The sequence below is a fragment of the Pelmatolapia mariae genome, linkage group LG10_11 (genome assembly GCF_036321145.2).
Source record: "Pelmatolapia mariae isolate MD_Pm_ZW linkage group LG10_11, Pm_UMD_F_2, whole genome shotgun sequence".
NCBI lineage: Eukaryota > Metazoa > Chordata > Actinopteri > Cichliformes > Cichlidae > Pelmatolapia > Pelmatolapia mariae.
In genome coordinates, this window is record NC_086236.1 from 51,929,482 (window position 1) to 51,944,644 (window position 15,163).

Consider the following 15,163-nt stretch of genomic DNA (forward strand, 5'->3'; position numbering starts at 1 on the left):
ATATTTTCCTCATACCTTTCATGGTAAGTCACAGTGTAGTTAGGTTTTTTTTATATTCTCAGGTTTTAAGATATCATTCGTCCACCTAGGGCTGGGACTATTGATGATATAAACCTAATCATAATTGAGTTCATTTCAAACTTTGATTTAGTGTAGCAATATTAGAATAAGCACAAACTAAAAATTGATGACATCAACTACAATTTAACTTAATGAGCCCCTGATTCATATACATGTGACACATGCTCTTTTAACAGCAAGACATGATGCTTCCAGATTCTGTTCCAATACGAGTCATAACTGGCCTGAGATATGAAGCTCCCTAACTATAAATAAACTAGTTATTTAGAAAACATTTATCCTTGTCTAACTTGTATATTTAAAAATATATTTTGCAGCTCACATAAATCTCACTCATTTTACAGCTCCTGCTAGGAAGTTTGAAGCTTAAAAGTCTTTAAACTCAACAAAATTGTAACTTAAAGTGTTCAGATTGTTAAAAAGAAAATGTGCATAGTCCACATCGAGGTCTGTTGATTATCAAGGAAAGTGGGGACACTGATTGAGGTGGAGATGAATCTGGTTAAATAACACCAAAACCACTGGTGACGACATTCACCACAGGGAGGAAAGGGAAAAAATGTCTAAATTTGGGTGAAATTACCATTTTATCTTCTTATGGGCCATCCTTAATGACAGCGTTCATATTGTAAACTGCTTATTCGTGGGATTTCCATATTGTGCAATACTGTCTCTGATCAACAGTAAAAGCAGGGAGGTGAGCTGAGGCACCACAGATGGCGGTAGAGTGAGCACAAAGGAGAGCAGTTATGACAAGAGCGAGAGAGAGTATGTATTTCCAGCCTCGCAGTCCCGTCTCCTTCACAATGCTAGAAGGTCAGCCGAGCCTCGAGCCATAACACTCACTCCCTTTTCACTTCAGTCCCACTTTTATTCCTAGTAGAACCACAGCGCTCTTTGACAATTGTCATCATGACGAATCAATACGGACTTCTCCACAGACCCCCATGTCCCTCAGCCCCAGTTCTCTGCCGCCCTTGAGTTTTTAAACACAGATCCAAAACATAGTCCAGGTAAAGTCCCTTCCTAGGGCTCCATGTTATAGGTTACCCTTGCCTCTCGCTAAAACTCCTCTTTTCTCTTAGTCCTGTATGTCCTCTGGTTCTCTCCATGTATCAGTGTCAGATTTAATTGGCGTAGCTGCTTGTCAGAGGCTTTTTTTGTAGCAGCCTGCCAAATGTCAAAAACCATTAAAAATGACAATTTGTGTTATTTAGCAATCAATATCTATACACTTTCGGAAAAGAGAGATTTTGATTCATATAGTTGGACATTGTTGTTCAACTTTAGCCATGTAATTCCTTTGTATCCCCCTCCCCACCCCACCATGCTAATGCACCGTCTCCTTTTCAAGCGCCCCATATTTGTGAGAGTGTGTACATGTTGCTCTCCAATCTACGGCAGAGCTGACATCCAGCATGAAACCAATCAGTGTGTGGGTGTGTGTATGGGCTGATTAGTGGCGTGCTAAGGCATGCGGCACGTCAGATGCGAGCGTTAATTCGTGTTGCGAGCATCGCGGCGACTTGTCTCGGCCCTCCGGTAATGAGCAACGGCACCGTTATGTGGCTCGGCTTCACGGTGCTTCTTCCCCATCTCTGCGACACACTGGGCCCTGGTAATTGGTCACAGAGGGGACAGTAAATCTGTACGAGGACGTGGGAGAGACACAGAGACATAGAGCCAGAGAAAAGAAAGAGTGTGTGTGTGTATGTGTGTGTGTTTGCATGTGTGCGAATTTGCAGGAGGAGGTAGGTGACGAGGACGGAGGGGGGGGGTGTCTTTCATCTTCACAGCTTTTTCTTTATAAACCTCCAACTGTTTACAAGGACTGACGCCTATTTGCACACACACAAATACAGACACACACACATTTCTACATAGCGAGTCCCCCCCCCCAACTGCTACCACCCACACATATATACAGTAAATGACCTCAGCGCGCTACTGTCTGAGAGTATGGATTCTAATCAGACGTCGGCAGTATTGTGCCTGTCAAACCCGGCCAAGGTTACTTAACCTTCCAGTCTTAATTTCCCTTCCATTTTAGCTCCTTCCTCCATATCAAACATCAGCACATCTATGAGAAAAAAAAAAAAGAAAGAGTGTGGGGAGGAAAATGAAGATTGCCATGCTTGGCTGAATCTTGGAGATGAAAGTAGAGGATGATTCACATTGCTATTGCAAAATGAACTGAACCAAGCTGAGCTGAGCTATGCCGGGCTGGGCTATTTTTAAACTTCTATACAACACAGCTACTGGAAGAGGACAATGTGAAGCGGAGCAAATTATTTCTATATCATGAGGGAAGGTATGCGAAACAAGGCCTCCAGGAGAGCAAAGTTAGTATATAAACTATGTCACAAAGATTTTGGCTACATTTTCTTGTCACTTCTTTACTAGTTTCCAAGTCATATCAGTTATTAAGAGACAGACAAAAGGCTTTTAGTGTAATTACTACTTTTTATAGTTCAAAGCTAGCCACATTTTTTAACATGCTGTATAAAACACATGAACATGCTAATTAAGAACCAACAACAATGTTAGCAGCTCTGTAAGTTAGCATTGTGATGGAGTACCTTCGCTAAATGCTAACATCAGTTGTCATTAGTGGTCATGGGGACAATAACAAAACAGATGTAGTGATGTTTAATGGCCGGTCACAATCTGAGCTTCATACCTCAAACTCGGAAGTTGGAACGCCAGAGTTAGCACATTCCAGCGAGGAAAAACAGGATTTGTTTTGATTCTTAGCAAGGCAGAATCATTCAGGTATCATGAGCAATGCAGTATAATACTTTTATTTGCACTTAAAAACACCACTGCAGCACACTTATTCAGGAATGCACCATTACTTGCTATCATTTGCTAAATAGCAACCAGGGCTAACAGTTAAACACTGATAGGAGCAGCTTTTCTTTCTCACCTGGATGCTCCAGTGGCCTCGTGGCTGCTCGCCCCAGCAGTGCACAGTCATCAGAGTCCAGTTCTTCAGTCCAGCGGTGGAGGCATCGTAAGGCCTCGTATCCAACAGCACTGACACTGTGCCACCAGGAGACACCAGGCTTATGGAGAGGTCACCACGGCACACTGCGTTGATACTCACTCTCACCTGTTGAGAGACAGATGGCAAGCTCCATGAAGGAATAATTCCACATTATAGGATATTCACTTTCTCACCTTCTTCCTATAATAAGCTCGATACAACTGTTGGGTGAGCTAAAACATGAAAAAGTTACTAGCAGCCACTTAGCTCCCTTTAACATAAAGGGAAACTGTCGATCTGATTCTCTTAATTAGCCTTACTGTTTTACATGTATCATATTCAGCTTTTATATCGGTTTGTTTAATCTGCTCGGGTAAAAAACTTGTATTTTTTGTGTCAACTGAGAGTTCTTACCAGAAGATTTACAACTTCATGTTGATGACAGGAAATTACTGTGCTGGGGTAAAAAATAGCTCCATTTATAATGTCCTATTAAACCGCAGATTGTTGTTTTTATACTGTTTTAAATATTTTTGTGCAGTTTAAACAAAAAAGAGACAACATAGCAATTGGCGAGTTTTTGCTGACAGATTCTGCTAACCTTGCACCAAGCCAACATTAACTAATTTCCCTTGTTTCCATTTTTTTCCCAGTTTTAGTCATGCAGATTTAACCATATCTACGCTGTAGCTTCATATATAAGAGACAACTAGCATCCATGCTTTCATCTGGCTCCCTCCAAAAATGGAACATGCACATTTTTTGTAGCACTTTCTTTGAATGTGCCTTCTTAATCAATTTGCTGTTTTAATCTTTGACATCCTAGATAAGACACGTGACAAAGGAACAAACAATGTAGTTCCTTCCCTGATAAGGTCCGCTGACTAATTATGAAAATAGAACAGAGAGTGCTAACATGTATTGCTTAAATCTAAATCTAAATCCAATAAGTATTGTCTGAGATAATGTGGCACATAGATGGACAAGCCAAAAATATGTCCATAGCCAGGCAAAAACAAAGGAAAGCAGGTGAAGAAAGTATAATAAATGGAACACGATTGTGCAGGATATTAGCTAAATGATTTAAATAAGCCCATATCCCCCGCCACCACCAGTAGCACCCAGTAAACACCCTCCCTGTCCCTGTTCATCACAAGCAGCACATCTGGTGTGACAATGGCACATCGCAGAGAGAGCCGCCAAGCTGCAAAAAGACTGACAGCCCGCTCCTGTTTACGGCGTGTTACCACGGCAACACATCCATCAATCACACCTCGCAGCGATGGCCTGACCCACGCTTTCTGCCAGGGAGCAGAGCCGCAAAGATGAAGCCTTTTCAATTTACATGCTGACACACTCTCGCTCGCTCTCCTTCTCTCTCCTCGCCATTTCACAAGTACACACATTCACAAACACAGAATACTCGCACAAACTGAGCCGCGCACAGACACGTACAGTACGTATGCCTGCTGACACAATCAAACATAAACACATTTGCATGTATGTGCCTGTGCTCAAGAAAACACAGTTTTGCCATTTTCTGCAAATTACACTGCCAACACATTGCACATCACAGTATGATGGTTTTTTTTTATCTCCTCTATTCTCAGATAAAGCACATGACACTGAAACCCCAAAACAATTTATATGGCATCTTCAAGCTCCCTCGACTGTAGGCAGAAGTTAACTTTTGAATGCACTTGTGCTTGACTTCTGTCCTGTCAAGGGCAACAGGAACATTGAAAGACTATAGGAGCAGATTTACATCACACTTCATTATTTTAAAAAGCACCTTCATCAGTCACTTTATTAGTACACCTGTATGTGTAGCATGTTAACGAAAGTATCTAATCAGCCAGTTATATGGCAGCAACTCAAAGCATTTAAGCATGTAGACAACTTGCTGAAATGGAGCATCAGAATGGGGAAGAAATGCTACTAAAGTGACTTTGAATGTAGCGTGGTTGTTGGTGCAAGAAAGACTGTTCTGGGTATTTCAGAAGATGCAGTGATTTTCCCATACAATCATCTCTAGGGTTTAAAAGGATTGGTGTGAAATTGAAACGATCCAGTGAGCAGCAGTTCCCTGGAAAAAAATGCCTTGTTGATGCCAGAGGTCAGAGGAGAATGGCCCGACTATGTTAGGTTGATAGGAAGGTAACAGTAACTCGAATAACCACTTGTTACAACCAAGGTATGCAGAAGAGCATCTCTGAATGCACGTTTCTCCAGCAGAAGACCACACTGGTCCTGTCAGCTAAGAACAGCAAACTGAGGCTACAGTTTTCACAGGCTCACCAAAATAAAGATCGCCTCACCTGATTAATGACCTAATTTCTGCTCCAACACTCGGATGATATGGTTGGAATTTTTCATAAACACCATAAAAGCATAGATCCATCCTGCCTTGCATCAGCAGTTCAGGCTTCTGGTGACACTCAGTGACTGGACTGACACACACACACACACACACACACACACACACACACACACACACACACACACACACACACACACACACACACACACACACAAACACACACACATACCTTCACACACTTCACTACCTCAAGCACCTATCTGTACAATGTCACACAGACACACACACATTCATACATCAAGTTACTTTTTGCACAATGCTCAGTCTTTTGCACAACCCACTGTCACTGTTGCACTTTTCTATTGCACTGTTGTGTCTGCATTGTTCTGTTCTGTCTGGTGTTGCACTGTTTTTTGCAATTTTTGCACACTTGCACTTTATGTAGTCCTGTGTTGATTGTCTTTTATATGCACATGGTTGAAATGACAATAAAGCCACTTGACTTGACTTGACGGTGGTGTATTGGTGTGAGGGATCTTCCTGGCAAACTCTGGGCCCTTTAGTACTGTTTAAACACCAAAGCCTACCTGAGTATTGTTGCTGACTATGTCCATGCCTTTAGCAGGGTAACACAGCATGCCATAAAGCTCATATCTTCTCAGACTGGTTTCTTGAATGTGAAAGTAAGTTCAGTGTACTCAAATGATTTCTACAGTCACCAGATCTCAATTCCATAGAGCACCTTTGGCGCGTAGTGGAACGGAGGATGTGCAGCCAAGAAATCTGCAGAAACTGTATGATGCTATCATGTGAATATGGATCAAAATCTCTGCGAAATATTTCCGGCACCTTGTTGAATCTGTACCATAAAGAATTAATGTAGTGCTGAGAGCAAAAAAAGAGTCCAATCCTAAACTAGCAAGGCGTACCTAACATGGAGTGTGAATGTATATGTCTGTGCTATTGAAAAAAACTCACTTTTGGAATCTTTCTTTTAATTTTTCTGTTATAGTTTAACATTTTTGAAAACAAACCTGTTCACTTTCTTGCTGTAATTTTTTTATACATTGATATGCTATGGCTTATATCATGCACACTCAGTTTAAAGACAAAGGAGAAGGTAAAGTCTTTATAAAGCCTTTAAAAAATGGAAAGAAGACAAGTAGCCTGCTTCTGTTTACTGAAATCCACCTGCTAGCTCCTCTGAAATTCACTAATTCACTGTTTTCAGTTTTTCATGTATGCTTAATCTGGAGAAAACTTCTCAGTGAGTGGAGAGTAATATTTCTGAATAATTGCATTTACCAAAAAGAAATTAATGCCAAAAAATGTAATGTCATGTATTTAATCAAAAAAATAAAAAACTACCCACCTGGACATGCTCAAGAGTGTTGATCTCATTAGCCCTTCCTTGACAGGCTTTTGATTGGATGTTCATATTGACTCCTTGCCCTGGATAAAAGATTCTAGCCAATACAAAGTCATTACCTCTGTAAGTCGAAAGCCTCAAAAGCCTCTTCTCACATGCATTTCACTTTCATATGTATGCATAAAGCAGTGACAGGACAGATGAAGTTGAGTTAAAGATCATGGATGCTGATATCAAAACCAGTTTCTTGGGGGCTAATCTGAAAATCCTTAGCAGATAGAGTCAATAAAGGCTTTTTAAAAAAAATCTTTGCATTTTACCTGGCAGGATCAAGCATGACTTCCTGTGTGCACTTCTTCTGTGAAGGAACGCTGTGGAAGTGTGCGGCCTGCTGCACCATCAGCCCTGCATCCAACAGTCCAAAGCCGTACCTGCAACAAGGAAGGAAGAAGCAGTCCATTATGTGTATTTGTGAATATGATGAGCACGAGCATGGTGTTGCGTTTTTATCCTCGCAAACGTGAATTGGAGGCTTTTTATGTGGGTGGCTGAATGTGGCTGCAGGAGCAGAGTAAGTGCTAATGGCTCCGACACGAGGAGGCAACAAGTCATTGACGAAGATGATGTTGTCCTCTGACACAATCGCTTCCCGCTCTGTCCGAGCTGAGGCTGAGGGCTGCTGTTTGTGCGCCTGTAATTGCCTGGAGGATTGATTCTGAACAATGTGCCATCTCACGGACTGTAATCAAGCCTCATTATTCATTCTTTACTACCCCAATCTTGGTGCTGGAGACACAATGGCCGACCCTTAAGCGGCGTTGCTGCCTGGTGACTGTATGACCACTGCCTATCATGCTCTCCTATCCACTTTACTACTCATCCCTTTTGAATCTTCCCCTCTCATCTTTCCTCTTTGGCCTCTCTTTTTCACAGAGCAGCCTGCTATTCAGTCTTGGTTTCCTCTCTAAATTCTCCTTCACCCTCCTTCATCAAACACAAATTTCTTGCATCAGAACTCTTCGCAGCCGCCTCAGTGATGCTGAAATCACAGTCTTCGTAAGTCTCTCTTTAATTCTCCCTCAAATCTTTCATTTTCATGCACTTCTCCGCTCACCGTTCCCTTTTGTTCAAATCACGCTCCTCAGACTGAGTAACGGGGCAATAACAACCTTCATCGCCCCTCCTTCTTGGAAATTCAGAGGGGGTGACAAAGAGCTAATTCCTGCCATTATTACCATACAGACCTTATGACGTTAATCTGCAATAAGTGAAATTCATTATCCTGATGACGGGGTCTCTCGGAGCAGCAGAGCGAGAGACGGAGACAGGAGAAAGGAGAGAGCTGATCAATAACTCAATCTGCTGCCCTGCATGGGGCTCCATCTCCTCTGTCTCAGACTGTCAGTGTTTCGGAGGAGGAGACGCAGGATCTGCAGCCCGCATCGTGCTCGTCCTAACAGCACGCAGTGCAATCAATGGACACAATCTAATCAGCCACTATCACCACCAGTGACTTTTAGCGTGTAGGGCCCGGCATAACAGCATTAAGCAGACGGCTGTTTGGGGTTGAGGTGCGCTATAGAAGTTCAAGGTTATTCAGAGGTTTTGTGAAAGCTGTGAGGAGCTTGAGCAAAACACAGCCGACAACAGCTCAGTGCAGAGAAGTAATTCATCGTCTTACCCCCTTTATCCTAATGAGTTCTAAATGTGCTTATTGTATATAAATGAAGATAACAATGTCTTTATTTATTAATCAATGTGTGTTAAGAAGTCACCAAAACTGAACTGATGACTAGGAGCTGTGGCCCTGAATTCGCATCTAATACATATTTAAAGATGGATTGCTGTTATTGCTTAATGTTTTTTGTGTTGTCAGTGTACAAACTAAAGTACAATGTCTCTGAACTCTTTATAGTTTACTCTTGAAGACTTTAGATAGATTGTTGTCGCTGAAAACAAATCTACATGTGAAATCTACACCTTTTTGCTGAAAATGGTGCAAAAGGAGTTTTTCCTTCCCACTGTCGCCAAAGTGCTTGCTCACAAGAAGTCATATGATTGTTGTGTTATTCTCATATGCATTATTGTAGGGTCTCCCTTACAATATAAAGGGCCTTGAGGCGACTGTTGTTGTGATTTGGTGCTGTATAAGTAAAATTGAATTGAATTGAAAATGCACGGTATTTAAGTAGCAACAAGATAGCTGTTGCACTGATGCACACTCGAGGTTCGCAGCAGCTTCAACTATTTGGTAATGGACAGATAAACCAATCAGGCATAATATTATGATCATCTGCCTAATATTGTGTTGGTTGGTGTTGGTCCCCCTTTTACTGCCAAAACTGCCCTGACCTCTCGAGGTATGGACTCCTGTTTTGGTATCTGCACCAGATCCTTTAAGTCCTGTAAGTTGTGAGGCAAGGCGTCATTAGATTGGAAATGTTTATCCAGCACATTCTACTGATGTTCAATTGGATTGTGATCTGGGGAATTTGGAGGCCAAGTTAACACCCCAAACTCGCTTCTGTGCTCATGTTATGTCACACTTGCGAAGTAGTAAGTCTGACTTTTAGCTTTTTTAAACCTTATTTTGGGCAAAATGTTTTTTTAATGATCAGATTTAATAATGAACTTGTTAAGTTTCAGTGTGACCAGTGAAATTAAAGTTACAGTTCTCTTTCTAGTCATGCACACAGGGGCATTGAAATAACTGCTGATTGCTGACAGTTGTTTCGTGAAGAACTTTGGACAGCTTATTAAATGTCATGTTAAACATTAAATGTCAACACTACATAGCAGTTTATAATGCTCTGAGACAGGAGCTTACAAGCCACAAACGCTATCTAAGCAGCAGCCATAGAGCACTTCAAGGAACAGCTGTCAATACTTGAAATTCCGAAAGTTACCAAAATAAATTAGCCAGATAGTGGAATAGTTGGAAATGGGAAAACACAACTGAAACACTAGCACTAAAAATAGATTACCCAAGATATTTCACAGTGTGGAGGAAAATTGATACCTTGACTTCTCATAAAACAAACTGTTGGTGACCAGGCCTCGCCACCCTGCTCCCTCTTAGTGATTAAATGTACTCTTCCTACCCAGCGCCCCTTAGCAAGAGTTGTGCACCTATTAAATCGTATGGCTCCCACAGATCGATCGGGCTTGCCCCAGCTCCACAGCCATAAACCCACACCGGCATACAGTGTGTCTGATAGAGAAAGCTGCAGGAAACAAGTTCCCCCACGAAAGAACATGATGAAAATGACAGATTTTATGTCCCCTGCCATGTCAGTGAAACAGCACTACTGAGCCGGGGCACTTTTCAAGTAGACTCCCCAGCCTTTTCAGACGTCTCATCATCAAGAGCAAGGACTGGAGAGAGTCGTGCACCTTCTAAATAGCATTGTGATTTCTGGAAGCGTGTGCAGGATTTGTGAGTAGTTTGATATCAGGATTGCATGTGATTGAGATTTTTATTTTATTTTATTTTTTTTGAAATCCTGCAAATGTCTTTAGGATAAAACCCACATAGTGTAAAGCATATCAAGTAATTAGTCAGAAAAACACAGTCATCCAATTTTCAACTTGTTCCTTCTCCACCTCCTGCGTGGTCGGAAGGAGGCTGAGCCAAGCCGATTACAGAATGACAGCCGATCTTCTGTCCACGCAGCACGAAGCATGTTAAACCCCCTCCGACCCCCCGCCTCCTCACATATGGAACCCACGGTCCTCACATTTTCTCTATCCACTTTCACTCCTCGATGGCAAATGCCCTTGCAATCTCTTACTCCCTCCTTCTTTTTATCTATTAACATGAAGGCCACTCCCCCCCACCCCCCAAACCAACACACATACACACACGCACACACACACCGCTCCATGGGGCCTCTTTGTAACTGTCGAGGAACCCTTTTCACTTTTTGTTCTGTGGGGTTTCCCAGGTCCTTTCTCTGTTGATATTCACACCATCTGCCAAAAGCAGAGGAAGGTGCACACAAACCCAACTCGCACTTAGACATAGAGATCTTTGGGGGTTAAGGTCTTTCCTTCGTCTTTTTGCACATGGCGCTGAAAACACAGCTTTAACAACCTCTATCCTGTAACCAAAACAGATTTCTGCAGCTACCAGGGGACCCAGCTACGGCGGTCTCAACCCTTGTTTGCAGTGGTACGTCCTGCTAAGTCCCCCCCAATAGAAGTGGCTGTAAAGAATCACTCAAGCCGCACTAAGCAGCTGCCTGTGAGTTAGGTCATTTTCCCAGGAGCCACAGAGTGGGCATTGGCAGGACCTCAAAAAAAGGGGGACACCATCTGTTCAGCGCTTGAAAAGGTTGGTGACACCTTCTGTGGTACCAACAACTTCTAATTAAGTGGCCAGGAATGCTGCAGCAGCTCCAACACATGATTGGTGGACTTGCCTTAGTTACCCTCTCCATCACATCTGGGCACCCACTGATGAAAAATGATCGATGAGAGAAAACAAGATCGCTTGGTGAAAGTGATGTGACTGTAGAAACCTAAGAAAAACTAGATTTTCTTTTGTGTGGGTTTTTTGTTTTTGGTTTGGTTTTCATGCCCTCCTTTTGTTGCTCTTAATTGAATGTTTATCAGGAGCATAAAACAACTGCATTAGCCCTTTGGTCAATCCCAGCGTGGTTGGTTTCGGTTATATCATAATGCACTAATTTCATTAACATTAGGATTTAAATGAAATAACAAATAGACTTAACATTCTTCTGATTTCCATCGCTCTTGCAGCCAAATCTGCTGCTCAGAAATGTTACTAATTAGGCTTATTAAGTAATTAAGAAGAGGTCTTAATTATATCTGCGCCACTGGGACCTGCACGGCTGTAATCATGAAATGCTGTGCCGCGCAGCTCAGCTTTGTTGGTGTGGATGTTACACAGTTTCATCCATTAAACTGTTCTGAAAGTGTGTTGTTGTTTTTTTCGTTTTTTCGGGGGGGTTTTTTACAAAGAAAAAAAAAAGGATTTTGAAATATACTTTTAGTGCTGTATTAGACAAATATCTGCATGATGTTAAATTACAGAGAGAGAAACACTCAGCAGCCTTCAACAGCACAGTCTCAAAATGCCAAGTGAATTACCTTGTGAAGAGTTAAAAGTTTAATGAAATATATTGCGGGGAGGAAAATGAGGGGTTTGGCACGGGCATGGGACTTAGTCTCGGGAGAATGGGCCCCGAACAGCCCTCTCAGTTTTCTATAGCCATCAGTCAAAGCAGCAGCCACCCGTTCCCGTCTTTTACACAAGGAGACTTCTCTGGAAGCCATGATGATCTATACCCCATGACCTCACTCTCAGTGTCCAACATATTTTGATTTGTAGCTCGAGTGTTATTCAAACACAAATTCAAAAGAGGATGAAATTCGGCAGAGAGCTTTTGTTGGACGCGCACCAAGGTACAGTCCTTTTGGATGTCTCTGCCCTTGTGTGGAAGGAAAGACGGAGTACGAGAGAGAGAGAGAGAGATTGAGTAGCCCCTGCACTACAAGCTTGGCAAAAGATTCCCACCCGGGTCCCAAGCGGTTTTCTTTTAGTCCGGACAAAGCAAACACCGAACCAGGAGCCTTTGTTTGTCTTTTCAAAGGAATGGAGATTTAGATGCCACATCACTAAAACGTGACAGCGCAAACGCAAATGTAATGATTAAAAACAAAGTCTTTTTTTGTACGTTGGTGACATCTGCTACATGATTTCATCACAGGAGCCACGTGGACTTTAAAGATTCTGTACACCACATGCAGGATTAGAGAATATAATTTGATGACAGGCTTGGGTTATGGGTCAGTTTGAGTGCACATATCATCACTGTTGCACATGGAACAAATCATAAAAATCATCTAGCAAATATGCATAATTTGGAAAGAAACAACAGAGAAGTCAATATGGAAACAGTGCTGACTTTAGTGCAAACCTAACAATGAAGGATACAGCATATATGTGGTCAGTAGTTAATACCTAAGATCATTAATCCATAGTTTTATAAACATTTTAATGCTACTTGTTCTAAGAAGATCAGCTTGGTTGTGGCTATTAGTCTACAGCCACAGCAAAAAAATTTAACTTGGAAAAAAAGTGGATTAAAGATGAGTGTGCGGACTATAATGGAACTTTATTTTTTCAGAACCCTCCCCCCACCCCACCCCAACAGCAAAATATGAGAATTGCTACTTGTACATGAATTATGCATCAGTTGAGGTTTAGAAGAGTGCAGGGTCCCTTCACCCACCCCCTCTTGTAGCGCAGTAGGGTGGAGTGGGGTGATATGTCTGTGCTTGCGTGTGTTTGTGTGTGCGTGTGCAGGGGTTTGGGTGGTGGGGTGTACTGGCACCCCTCTGTTTGCCTGCTGCACCCCCCTGCAGGGAGACACGGCACCCCCTGCAGGAGGTGCAGCGCTCCGCTTCCCCCTGTCCCCCAGGGCACGCAGAAACATACATAAACACACGCTCGGCATATTCAGCCCAGTTTATCTGCTGACCCATCCATCAAATGCACATCCACACACACACACACACACACACACACACACACGCACACACACACACACACACGCACACACACACACACACACACACACACAATTACCATCAACATTGTGCGTCTCTGCGTAGAAGCAGAGTTATTATTCCAACACTTCAGGCTCACAAATACAGGGACACTTTAGAAATGTGTGGAAATTTGTTTTTTTTAAAAAAAAAAAGTTTAAAGAGACGACGTTAAAGCAAAAAGTTGAGAAGTACGATCATTTATGCAATTGAACAAACCTATTACGTCTAAATAACCAATCATAATTTCAGGTCGGGGGTCCGCGGCTTATCCAGACTGCCCGTCTTCTTCTTTCTGATTATGCCAAATTCAAATTAACACAAGGGCTTTGTTTCTCCCGCCCACCCACGCTCCCACCTACATAAAGAACCTGCACTTCCTCTCAATTATCCAACAATTACCTACACATAGATCTACTCTCCTTCATAGGAAACAATATCATTGCAGAGCTACTCCAAAATGAAGTGATAGTAGGGACTGTTAGTCTGCGGATGAGCTATTTCTTTAATTACCCTGCACATGCACACACGTTCTCTCGCTCTCTCTTCTAAATAGTGGCGTACATATAGACCACAGGCTCAGTCACAGAGTAATTGGCTCAGCAATGAAAAAAAGAGCAGCTCTGGATAATTAATTAATCTATCTGGCTGGGGCAGAGACGCGAGGCCAGTTTTACAACCCCACCAGGGAGACCGAGAGAGCCAGAGAAAGACCCGCTGCCCTCGTACGATCTATGACCACGCCGAAACGGAAATGGCTCGCCACAATGCGTTAGTTGTGTATGCACCTTCTCACACAAACATACAAGTACATGCGCCAGGGCCCTCATATCGGCACAGCCTCACAAAAACACTGCGAAACATGCACGTATGTAAACTCTCAACACGCTCTGGATGTGGATTTACAGACCTAACAGAGTTGTGAGAGTATTGATCTCCGGTCAATTCTGCAGACAGACCAAATAAGAACAAATCAGACTGGTCTTGTTCAGACTGAAGATTGCATTGCTTTTATTTACAGTGATAAATGTAGTTGGGGAAATGCATGCAAATATTTTGGCACTTCTCCTTCCCACATCCCACTTTTTCTGTTGTATTTTTTTTACAGGTTCACAGGAATGTTAAAAGGACATGCAGACATTAACCGATGTTCACTCCTTGCTTTTAGCACAGGATGTTTCCTTGGGTCAAAGAAATCATCTTATGTCAGGTAGGAAACCTACCTGTTAACTAGATGTCAGATGTTCTTGCTTTAAGATGCAGTATCTTTTTAGCTTTTCACAGCTCAGGAACCATCAAAGTGAAGTGTGTATCACTTGGATTTTCCTTCCACCTTCATGTGGTGCATTTTGGAAAAATTACCTCCTAACATGGACCTATTGTACTTTTCTATATTTATTGTGATTTATATTTTACATTCTCTTCAACTGAGTTTTATTTATATAGTGCAGTCAACGACCCTACATTAATACAACCCCAACAATCAGATGTATGTTTATATCATATATATTCAACCAATCCGTTCAATATCTGTGAGTGTCAAAGTTCAGACTTCACATTTGAGCAAAACGCTCAGTTTCAAACTGTTTTTTTTACTCTTTAGTCGATATCCCTAATTATGTTCATGCTCACAACCTGATGTTTAAACCTTGTGTTTGCAAATGGAAGCCAATCAGAAGAAGGGTGGTGTTTTAGGAAGAGGAGTTAGAAAAGCTTGTTTGAGAGAAAGGATGAGCTAAGGGGCTGACCCAGCAGGCCTAGTACAAGATAAGTAAGTAATATTTTCTTTAAATGTGGGGTGCACAACAGGGAGTTTAGTTCCTGGTGTATGGAT

At 42.2% G+C, this 15,163-nt stretch overlaps 1 protein-coding gene across 1 annotated transcript in view; it reads right to left on the minus strand.

Annotated features, from left to right (window-relative positions):
• The window catches only part of LOC134635430 (furin-like protease kpc-1), a 201,651-nt gene that overhangs the window by 22,706 nt on the left and 163,782 nt on the right, over positions 1-15,163 (minus strand). Inside the window, exons 13-15 of the mRNA XM_063484815.1 lie at positions 7,077-7,187; positions 6,760-6,853; positions 3,008-3,193 (exon numbers count right to left, since the gene is read on the minus strand). Of these exons, the coding sequence (XP_063340885.1) occupies positions 3,008-3,193; positions 6,760-6,853; positions 7,077-7,187 (391 nt within the window). The remainder of the gene's footprint in view (positions 1-3,007; positions 3,194-6,759; positions 6,854-7,076; positions 7,188-15,163) is intronic.